At 43.9% G+C, this 11,607-nt stretch overlaps 2 protein-coding genes across 4 annotated transcripts; one reads left to right on the top strand and one right to left on the bottom strand.

Annotated features, from left to right (window-relative positions):
* Positions 1 to 1,301: 1,301 nt before the first annotated feature.
* On the bottom strand, positions 1,302 to 3,689 carry LOC131110588 (uncharacterized). 3 transcript variants are annotated; one of them, XM_078794152.1, is made up of 3 exons: positions 3,523 to 3,689; positions 2,703 to 3,160; positions 1,302 to 2,633 (listed from the first exon to the last, which is right to left on the bottom strand). In XM_078794152.1, the coding sequence occupies exons 2-3, from the start codon at positions 3,154 to 3,156 to the stop codon at positions 1,636 to 1,638; spliced, it is 1,452 nt and encodes a 483-aa protein (XP_078650278.1). In that variant the 5' UTR covers positions 3,157 to 3,160; positions 3,523 to 3,689; the 3' UTR covers positions 1,302 to 1,635. The 3 variants fall into 3 exon arrangements, with proteins under 3 accessions (XP_078650278.1, XP_057919811.2, XP_078650277.1); XM_058063828.2 differs by having other exon boundaries at positions 1,302 to 3,160; XM_078794151.1 differs by having other exon boundaries at positions 1,302 to 3,160; positions 3,532 to 3,673.
* Positions 3,690 to 4,206: 517 nt separating this feature from the next.
* LOC131119869 (protein phosphatase PTC7 homolog) lies at positions 4,207 to 11,382 on the top strand. Its single transcript, XM_058064776.2, has 6 exons — positions 4,207 to 4,717; positions 5,701 to 5,880; positions 6,386 to 6,584; positions 7,118 to 7,241; positions 8,836 to 8,965; positions 9,049 to 11,382. The coding sequence occupies exons 1-6, from the start codon at positions 4,516 to 4,518 to the stop codon at positions 9,105 to 9,107; spliced, it is 894 nt and encodes a 297-aa protein (XP_057920759.1). The 5' UTR covers positions 4,207 to 4,515; the 3' UTR covers positions 9,108 to 11,382.
* The last annotated feature ends 225 nt before the right edge of the window (positions 11,383 to 11,607 follow it).

The raw sequence follows: 11,607 nt of genomic DNA on the forward strand, positions 1-11,607 counted from the left end.
TACGGAGCCACTCCTTGGTTTTCCTGGCTGTGTGCTTCGGGTCGTTGTCGTGTTGGAAGACCCAGCCACGACCCATCTTCAATGCTCTGACAGAGGGAAGGAGGTTGTTCCCCAAAATCTCACAATACACGGCCCCAGTCATCCTCTCTTTAATGCAGTGCACTCGTCCTGTCCCATGTGCAGAAAAACACCCCCAAAGCATGATGCTACCACCCCCATGCTTCACAGTAGGGATGGTGTTCTTCGGATTGTACTCTTCATTCTTCTTCCTCCAAACACGCTTATTGGAATTATGACCAAAAAGTTCTATTTTGGTCTCATCTGACCATAAAACTTTCTCCCATGACTCCTCTGTATCATCCAAATGGTCATATGCAAACTTAAGACGGGCCTTGACATGTGCTGGTTTAAGCAGGGGAACCTTTCGTGCCATGCATGATTTCACATCATGACGTCTTAGTGTATTACCTACAGTAACCTTGGAAACGGTGGTCCCAGCTCTTTTCAGGTCATTGACCAAGTCCTGTCGTGTAGTTCTGGGCTGATTCCTCACCTTTCTTAGAATCATTGAGACCCCACGAGGTGATATCTTGCATGGGGCTCCACTCCGATTGAGATTGACCGTCATGTTTAGCTTCTTCCATTTTCTAATGATAGCTCCAACAGTGGACCTTTTTTCACCAAGCTGCTTGGTAATTGCTCCGTAGCCCTTTCCAGCCTTGTGGAGGTGTACAATTTTGTCTCTGGTGTCTTTGGACAGCTCTTTGGTCTTCGCCATGTTACAAGTTAAAGTCTTACTGATTGTATGGGGTGGACAGGTGTCTTTATGCAGCTAACGACCTCAAACAGGTGCATCTGATTCAGGATGATACATGGAGTGCAGGTGGACTTCTAATGGGCAGACTAACAGGTCTTTCAGGGTCAGAATTCTAGATGATACACAGGTGTTCAAATACTTATTTGCAGCTGTATCACACAAATAAATTGTTAAAAAATCATGCATTGTGATTTCTGGATTTTTCTTTTTAGTTTATCTCTCTCACAGTGGACATGCACCTACGATGAAAATTTCAGACCCCTCCATGATTTCTAAGTGGGAGAAATAGCAAAATAGCAGGGTGTTCAAATACTTATTTTCTTCACTGTATATGTAGATACATACATATAGTATATATATATATATATATATATATATATATATATATATATACACACATGTGGAGGAATTCAGTGCTCAACAATATGGAGTGCAAATAAAAAGGACTTTGACCAGTGGTTCTCAAACTTTTTGCACACAAGTATCACTTCAGGAACTGTTTTTGCTAGCGCTACTTGCCGTGTTAAATTAAATGTGGCTTGAAAGTTGAATACAAAATTGCATTTCACAGAATTTGCATTTTTAGGATTATTTTATTGATATAAATTTGTATTTTTTCTTTTAAAAATATCTTTAGATCCAGCGTACCACCAGTTGTACTCGTACCACAGTTTGAGAATCCCGGCTTGTTCTACACAGTACTTGTCATTATGTTAGTATTGACTAAATATGAGCCACATTCATGGAGGTTGCTAAGGGTATCAGCATTAGTGTTACACGTGCAGCTATACTGTACTATGATGGAGAGCTAAAAGTCCTTACTGGAGCAGGAGCATGCTGGACAGGAGCATCAGCAGAGACGGGAAAAGCTGTGGCGCCCAGAAGCTCAGAGGACTGCTGCGACTCCACTGGACCTGCTGTTCGGGTTTGCGCTCCTGCAGGAAGCTCTCCGAGTAGGCCATGTACTCTTCCACACAGCGCCGCGCCTTCATCTGCTCCACAAGCGACGGGTAGCCTATTTCCTCAATGCTCACCGTGTCGTCATCCTCTTGAGGTGTGGATGAGCTGTTGCCCTTGTCTTTCAGGAGGTCCGTCCTGTTCATGCATTTCCCCATGAAGGCATCGTACGTTTCCGCCCGCGGGGGCATTTTATAGACGTAGTCGCGGCCATAGTCCTTCTCGTCGGTGGAGCGTGAGCCGTAACGGCGGTACATGTAATTGTTGTAGTAGTACTCCTCTTCGGGGTTACGGAAGGAGAAGTGCGGTCGAGGGAAGCGCCCGAGTCCGTACCCGACGGCCATACCGGCAACGGCGCCGACGCCGGCTGCCATGATGGCCTTCTTGGCAAAACCGCTAGATTTGGGTTTGTAGCCCATCCTCTGGACCGACTGAGAGAATGGTGACCCTCCCATCCCGTGGCCGCCGTATCCATAAGCGCCTCCCCCAATGTGGGGGCTCAGGATCTTATTATTTGGGTTACCTTGAGGGTAACCCCACCCCTGCCCACCTGCGGCTGGGTAGCCACCCCTGTTTGGGTAACCTCCGGCAGCTGGGTAGCCTCCGGCAGCTGGGTAGCCTCCTCCAACTGGGTAGCCACCCCTGTTTGGGTAGCCCCCTCCAGCTGGGTACCCTCCAGCTGGGTACCCTCCAGCCGGGTACCCACCCCTATTTGGATAGCCTCCTCCGGCACCTGGATAGCTCCCTCCAGCTGGATAGCTCCCTCCGGCTGGGTAGCCACCCCTGTTTGGGTAGCCCCCTCCAGCAGCTGGGTACCCTCCAGCCGGGTTCTGGTTGGGATATCCTTGGTTGGTACTACCTCTTCCCGGGTTCTGATTGGGATAGCTGCCTCCTGCTGGGTATCCTCCAGCTGCTGGATATTGATTACCTCTTCCAGGGTTCTGGTTGGGGTATCCGCCAGCGGCCGGATAGCCACCCGCAGGGTTCTGGTTTGGGTAACCACCCGCGGGGTTCTGGTTTGGATAACCACCTCCGGGGTTCTGGTTCGGATAACCCCCAGGATTGGTTCGCCCCGGAGACTGGTTGGGATAATTACCGGCTGCTGGGTTACTTGGTTGTCTGGGATAACCTCCTCCTGTGTTTCTGTTGCCCACCCCCGGGTAACTTCCACCAGAGGGGTACGGATTGGTGTTCCGATTGGAAGAGCTTCCAGGATTAGAGCTGGACGGTTTGGAATTTGTCCCGCCCCGATTACTCCAAGATGATGTGGATTTGCGGCCGCCGCTGCTGGTGCCCCCTCTCTTAGCCCATGTGGACTGAGTGCTTAGGAGAAACACAACAAAAAACCACACAAAAGCCACCTGGCGCCACCTCTTCATCATGGCCCTGAAAAGACAAATGATCCGAAAATCGAATTTAAAGGATGTCCTGATTTCTTCACATGGCTGTAAATGATGATCATTTTTTATATTAATAATGGAGCACGAAAGGTTTACAGTGACAGTATGACATCATTTTCCTACAATTGTATTAAAAGCTTTACCCAATAGAGCTCATATTTTCCGTTAATTTAAACATAAGCAGACATAAGGCTTATATTATCATCCGTTTTTTACGAGAAAATAAACCCACATGTCTGTTTCTATTTATTACCATATAGCCACTAGCACCGTTAACCGCTATGATAAATAATACGAATAACGGGATATAGCTCGTCGACATCATCCTCATAGAACAACATAACCTACCGAGTGTACCTTAGCAGTGCCTCGCTGTGAGAAGACGGCTAAAGTCGATTATTTGGTGGACTGTAAATTTGCAGATGACTTCTAGTCTGTTTATTCTCCACTGCGCTAAGCAGGGGTGGGTCTCGGTTACAAGGGTACGTTCGGTTTGGTACACAACCCATGCCAAGAATGGCGGTCGAGTAACAGTGACTTTCACATATAAATTTTCTTTGTCTGCACTTTTCGTGGGTAAAATTCGTAAATGGTGATTATTTCGCTAATGTAAATAATTTTGCAAACCGTCTGAGTAAATGCAGTTATTTGGATTATACAAAGATCATACTGTACGCCGTGTCGTGAAACAAACACATGCGCATGCGCACTTTCACGGAACAGCGCTGAAGGGGGTGAAATATGGTGCGCTTGTTTTGTATACAATTTAGCCCCTATGGTTGCGAGGAAACGGTGACCTTCACACAAAAGAATTGTTTTGTCTACACTTTTTACGCTAAATTGTTGAAATAATTTCCTTTATCGATAGCTACATTGTAATGAGTCAACACAGTCATATGTTTTGGACAAATTTCCTTTTTTTACGCAAAGTGTCGGAAAACAAGCGGAGAAGTGACGCATGCGCAGTTTCTTACTGGACACTGTGCTTTGCTACCCTCTATTGGCTGACGTTGTCTGGCTTTGACGTCATGGTAAACTGCCAAGTGCCCGTATGTACCCCGGTACACAACAGAGGCAAGATGTCGGAACGGCGTGTACCCAGTGGAGGAACCTTGCTCACACAACACACTGCGACAAAGAACCAGCAGCAGCAGCGTCGTAGCGTTTGATGCCAGTTTTGAGAGCAACTACCCGCGTTAGGATTTCTCAGAACTGTCTGCCGCGAATGGGTGGATAAAAGACATTTGTCCTGGACTTGATCCGAAGTAGCCGACCAAGGACCGTGTGGTGAGAGGGGCTTACACTCCGACGAGAGTCAGGCGGGCTGCTTCTCGCTGTGGGATGTTATCCGTACTGTCTTATGGCAGACTGGTAGCCAGGGCTGTCCTTGGTGGACTCTCGCAGACGGACGGTCGGGACTACAGCCTGGTCACCGCCAGTTATGGCTTCGGCAAGGACTTTCGTAAGGGGATACTCAAGAAAGGGATGTGCTACGGAGACGACGCCTGTTTCATTACCCGCAACAAGAGCGCGGACGTTTTGGGTAAGCTCACCCGACTGACCGGGCTGTTGTACCCGGGTGACCTTCCCCGCACGTGGAGTGACCCCCATGATGAAAACACAACAGCCTCCACCCCGCCAGGCCACTCGGCGTTAACTCCCCCTTTAGTAGCCACCACGGCAGTATTAGTCCATTGTATAACAAAACATTAACTGCATCCATGTTGTTTGAGCCTTATTAACTTGTTCTCGTGCTGTACACCGAACGACCTTTCACCTACATTGGCTCCAACGCGATAAAATCACTTTATTAAACGCATTTAATCGGTAGATGTTGATTCACAAGACTTAAATGTCCAATATCGAAATAATCACGAAATTTAATATATATGACTCAAAATAACAATGTCTTACAAAGGTCAGAATGGTTGAGCATGGGGGCAGCCATTTTGCTAACAGTTAGCCAGGTTAGCTCCAAGTACTTGGCTTTGTCAATGCCGTGGGAAAGGCAAAGCGATATTGTCCTAAATGTAAGTTAAACCAAATTAATGCCGGTTGTACTTCCTCAATCTTGTTAAATTTTAAGCAATTGAAATGGAAAGTACAGTTGTACATGTCGGTGTTATAAACACTATACATGTATTCATATGAGATGGACACTTTCGCTAGCAAGGAACGTTAAAGCAATGTATAATGCATATCAACTTGTTATTATAGGCTTGCATAAATAATAAACTGACTCTACATACTCTAACCATGTCTTCTTGTATGTTAAATGATTAAATTCTAATTGTTCCTGTGTTATATCTATGCTGTTAAATATAACTACACTGACTGTATTTGCTGTACTTACTAAGTCTTTGTATTGTCTTTACTGTTCTACACATGCAAGGGAAGATCAAGGATAAAAGAAACATGACTCATTACCGCCCAAGAATCAAAGCACTTACTCGCCATCATCAGAGACTATGGCCCCTTCTTTTCCTCACATAAACTTTTCACTGCATTATCCATTTGTCTCAACAGGTGTAGCAGATGGTGTTGGGGGCTGGCGGGACTACGGTGTCGACCCATCTCAATTCTCCGCCACGCTGATGAGAACATGCGAACGGCTGGTAAAGGAGGGTCGCTTCACTCCCAGCAATCCGGTGGGCATCCTTACATCTGGCTACTACGAGCTTCTGCAAAACAAAGTACCCCTTCTAGGTGAGTCTTGGTCTCAACTTTTATGTCTTGTCTTTTTATGTTATCAACCTGCCCAAAAAAAAATAGGGGGTATAAAAAATATGTATGCATATAATTAAGAAATAGATATACAAGTCAGGAGTTAGTATTGGCCTTGTTAGATGACATGTGCGTTGTGTTTAATGCTTAATAGAGTGCAAATCCCATTATATGCAAACTGTAGTTTTGTATGTATTTTTTTGTGTGTGTATTTTTACAACTCTTGACCTCTGACTCTTTGGAGGTCAGGGATGTAAGTTACACCGCAGGAGGAGTCAAACACGACACCAATGTCGCATTTCATCAGGGACGTTGTCCATCTGCCACACTTCTCACCACATTTGTCAAGTAGTCTGGGTTTTTTGAAGGCCTTTCCTAATGTTACTGGGTTGTTTGTTTTTTCCCTGTTTTGTTTCAAGGACAGCTTTGTTTTTTTGTTTTTTTTTTTAATTAATCCACTTACTAATGCTCCACGCTTCACCCACAGGTAGCAGCACCGCCTGCATTGTCGTCCTAGACCGACGGAGTCACCGGCTCCACACCTGTAACCTCGGCGACTCCGGCTTCCTGGTGGTGCGTGGCGGGGAGGTGGTGCACCGCTCGGACGAGCAGCAGCACTACTTCAACACGCCCTTCCAGCTGTCCATCGCCCCGCCAGGAGCTGAGGGGGTGGTACTCAGTGATAGGTGGGTGCTTGTGTCGCCGTGACCCGTGTCAAAGTTGAGTTTTTAGAAGTGTCACTTGGCCGCTGAACTACACCAATCACACCGAAGACCATGCTTCCATTGCATGGACTCCTTTGGGAGACAGCTACAGAACCTGCAAAAGTGTATTTGAATAATTCATCTAGTTATTTCATTTGAACCGTTTGTGCACTGCCGTTTGTGCAAATCCTCAACTAAATGCACACACAAGCTTTGCCTTACAAATGATTTTGCAACAGATTATGCTTTAAGGTCAGGTGTTTGTTTTTTAAACACTCAAGGCTACATGGTCTACAAAAAATGTACCCGGCTATATCAGTTAAAAATAAACACCTCGAGACGAAGGTCTTTTAAAGGTTTCAGGCTTCATAAATCTGCAGCTATGACGCCAGTGAGTCAATGTTAACACATTCAGGATCAGACAGTGGAAACCAGCAGTAATGGTACCGCAAGATCCAATTTCACTTACGTATGATCTAACAGTGCATCCTCTTCTTTTTTTCCCCCCTCTCTAGTCCAGACGCTGCTGACAGCTCTTCTTTTGACGTGCAGCTCGGTGACATCATCCTGACGGCCACAGACGGCCTCTTTGACAACATGCCTGACTACATGATCCTTCAGGAGCTTAAAAAGCTCAAGGTGAGATCTTTTACATCATTTACACATGCTCTAATTGCGCCAGTTAACGGCATGAATTCAATTAACCGCAGTTGCTGGCTGTGGGTCTGCAAAAGTAAAATAAACTCTCCCTTAAAAAAAAAAAACAAAACAAACAAAGCACTGGCCGTCACAGCTGTGGCTGTAAGCAACTCCCTGATGCAGTTTTTATTAACTTCACAGGATTGCAGGCGCTGCATGTGAAGTATGATGAGGGGTCAGCTTTTTGTACCTCCGTATGCGCTTTTAAAAACTCAGTTGTTGGTGTGAAACACACGCTTTAGCGCAGGGGTCTCAAACTCAATTTACCTGGGGGCCACTGGAGCTAGGGTCTGGGCAAGGCTGGGCCGCATCAGGTTTTCCAACAAAAAAAACACATTTATTAAAAACACAAAAATATACAAACTTTTTCAGTGCTTTGGTTCCGATTTTCTACAATAAAAGCTCTGATAAAACATTCCACTGTTCTCAAATATCTTGCTTTTTATTTTTCTGCACAAAATAAGATGAAAAATAAATAAACAAATCAAGACTAAAGAAAATCAATCAGTAATAAATAAATATGATAATAATAATAAAACAGCAAATAATAAAAACTTAAGAAACCACATATAGTTGGTGGGTAGACAAATTACTTTTTTCAGATTAAAATTAACAAAGCATTATTAGAGCCCTGTAGACATGACAACATGACTATAGTCACATTTATACTTTTTTATTTACAACATATTGCGCAACTGCAGGGTCTTGAGACACATGCTAACTCGCAAACTAGAGAGCTAGCGACCTAAACGGTAGCCTTCAAGTTATTTCCTTTAAACTTAAATAGCCAAAAACTTACCACTTCCACACGGATAGGGAGGATAACTATTAACAGTTATTTAACCTTTAACATGAACATTAATCAAACGTAAAAAATTTTTCTGGGTACATGATACCATACAGCATCCATATCAAACTTGCGCGGGCCGCACTAACATTAAACTTTCATATCAAGGCGGGGGCGCAGGCCGCGTGTTTGTGACCCCTGCTTTAGCGTCACAGCAGGCTCCTCCCCCTCCTAATCTTCAGGTTCAGATGTTCACACGCACCCCTCAAAAAAAATTCCAACCTTGCGTCAACACAACGCGGCCACCAGAGCTGTGGCCGCGTTTTATTCCACTGCCGTGTTTTTCCTCCCATAAAAGCGCCATTTTAAAATCCACCAAAACAAGAGTCCTCCGTCACATCCCACCTTGGCGAACGTCTTCGGTGATCACGGCGGTCTGAAGAGCATTAACAGGATCAAGGCTCTGTCAAGATGGCGGGCCTCGTGACTATGCTGAAGCCTTTACACTTGCTGTACTGTTGTTTATAATCAACAGGCTCTGTTGCTGCTGCACTGTAACAGTAATCAGTGTACTTAGTAAAGGTCTACGTGTTCAAAGAGAGCTTTTTCATGCACTCCAAATTATTATTCAAGTTATGTTGTGAGGTTTAAAGTAACAGCCAGTCCTCTTTGTGGTGTAGGTATATACCCCGGCTATAATGAAGCATTTGTGGTATCTTCATAAAAGATCTCTCTCTGTCTTTTCAGGCCACAAACTATGACAGCATCCTGCAGACTGCACAAAGTATAGCAAAGCAAGCTCACAACCTCGCCTACGATCCCAACTACATGTCTCCTTTTGCACAGTTTGCATGCGACAACGGCCTGAATGTACGAGGTAAGCGTGTTCCTCAGAAGCCTGTAACGCTTACCTTAAATGCAAAACTTGGATCCTCTGCTCACATCTCGTTTGCTCTGCAGGAGGGAAGCCAGACGATATCACTGTGCTGCTGTCCATTGTGGCTGAATACACTGACTAGTGTGTGCGTGCGTGCGTGTGTGTGTTCCTCTGTGTGACTCCACCCTCCCTCCACCTCTGACCCTTCAAAATGAGGGTCTGTCTTGACGTCCACTCATGTACATATTTTGCTAGGTTTCTTCCTCTGTTGCATTTTGGTGCGGAGCGTTAAAAAGGGAAGTGGGCAGCTAGCATGTATTCATGGTGATTGCGACACAGAAGGAAGCTGAGCATCCTATTGGTTGGTTGGTTGCGGTCGAGACATTCAAATCTGTGTAATCTGAGTAAGAGTAAACCATGGGAGCTGATGTCAAGGAAATTGGGATGTTTGGGAATGTGAATGTCGGAAGCGCTAACTAGGTTATCCTTAGACGGAAACTAAAGAAACCAGGAGATGCAAATGTTTTCTCACTTGTAAATATTTTTTGTTGTTGTTGTCTTGACTTTTTGTTAAAGCAAAGACCCTTGTGGAAAATGCATTGACGGATGATATATCCCACACTACGACTTCACGCTACTTCACACTGAAATCAGCATTTGCTGGGAAAAGACATGATAGGAAAAAGAGTGACTGTGTGTGCGCCCTTATGCACTCAAAATGTAAAGTGTGTACGTTAGGAAGTGTGCAAATTCAAACGCAGCCTGTGTGTGTGTGTGTGTGTGTGTGTGAGAGAGAGAGAGATGTGATTATTGTCATATTTGATGTCCACATAGCTAACGCTAGCATCTGGTCATGCTTACGATTGCGCCGATATATAGGTCAGGTGTGAATTTAAAGAGATGTCTATTTTTTTACAATGTTGCGTGGTTTTAAGTGCTGCATTTCCTTTTATGGTGGCTATGTACTCAACTGCAGAGAGTACCTGGCTGGCATCACTAACAATTTGGCATTTCTTAGTGCGCAGTGCTTTAATTTTCCCTTTTTCTGCAAATACATTCATACAAAAGGACATTTAATGACAATAAAGATATAATATCATGGTATTGGAGACTAAAAAGGTCAGGTGTGTATTCATTCCAATGCAGGGATACCCACAAAATGCGGCCTTAAGGCCATTTTTGACCGGCAGCTGCATCTTCTAATTTAATGAATTTGTGGTTTAGCCAAATTAATAGATGTTACACAATAACGGTGACATTCAAACAGGACATCTTTTTCAGTTCAAGCCACTATTTTAGGAAATGTACTAGTATGATTAGCTCTAGCAACAATTACATAGCTTTGTCTATTCTATTTTTTTATTTGTGTCCTGCTTGTTTTCGTTATCCCCCCCCCCCCAATCTATTTTGCTGCTTTTCTCTTGTGAAACGTCACCATGATGTGATTTACACCATGATTGTAAATGTGTGCCGGCATTTAATCCCAAATGAATCCACAAGGACGTCTGTTCTACCGTTCCGCTCACTGTTGCAGGCTGTTGCGGTTTCAAAGCAGGCGCACCAAAGACGCATTTTTGTCAATACGCCTTGTTGTCGCAAAATAAACACAGTGAAGCAGCAATACTGTACATTACCTGTGCTGAGGAAGGTTTTGTTTTGTTTTCTTTTAAGTTATCCTTAAGCCAAAGAAGGAAAGCCATATAGAATGCATGTTAGGGCCCCTGCTATAAATGTACGTTGTGTTGGTGGAGACCAATATTGTCACGGTTGTATGTCTATACTAGGAACTACACGCAACAAAAATGAAAACGTAAGCAACACTCCCATTTTTTCTATGTACACAAAATGCATAGACAGCATGGTTATTGCATATGTGTGTTCATATGTTTATTTGAGTTCATGTCATGAAAATGGGAACCAAAAGCGGTTTTATTTTTGCGAAGTGTATGTAGGAAAGTTCTTGAGTCAAAAAGTAGTTCTACATTATTTGTCGGTGCTGTTCTCTTTGCATGGTTTCTGTCTGTGTACCGTTTATATATCATATTTTTTGCAAATATATAAATGCAGAAGGTGTGTGTGACTGAAGGGGAGCACAGTTTCAGCCTTAAAACACATCATTAGACTCGTCATAAGAGGCCTTCCCTGTCATTGCAAGCTTGTCTTTGTCCTTCATGTTGTCAGGTGTTTAATAAATGAAGTCCGCAACACCAACCCGCCCCCCCTCCAAAAAACATACACCTCTCCTTCAGAGCAAAGGTGCTTCTGCCATCTTTATGGTATGATTGTCCTTTTTCAATGTTTGTCTGAATTATACACCTGTCTTTGTCACAGTGTAACAATGCAGGTCTAATTTGTGTAAATATGTTTTCAAAAAATGTACGATATTTAAATAAAAATATATAGTATTTATACAAAAAGCTATCTGGAGTAAATTATTTTATGCTACTGCAAGAACACATTTTCTGCTTAATATATACGTATATTTACAATATATCTTCACTAACAAAAAATTGGAGTTCATGAAATACAAGGTTATTTAAATGCAACACAAGGATTTGTAATGCGCCTAGCTGACCACTCGGGGCAGTCGTAAGTCCGGGCTAAGTGTTTGTTGGACTTATCGTAGAAGAAGACAACAAACG

This window comes from Doryrhamphus excisus, linkage group LG10 (assembly GCF_037039965.1).
Source record: "Doryrhamphus excisus strain RoL-2023G ecotype Guam linkage group LG10, RoL_Dexc_Guam_v1.1, whole genome shotgun sequence".
Lineage (NCBI taxonomy): Eukaryota > Metazoa > Chordata > Actinopteri > Syngnathiformes > Syngnathidae > Doryrhamphus > Doryrhamphus excisus.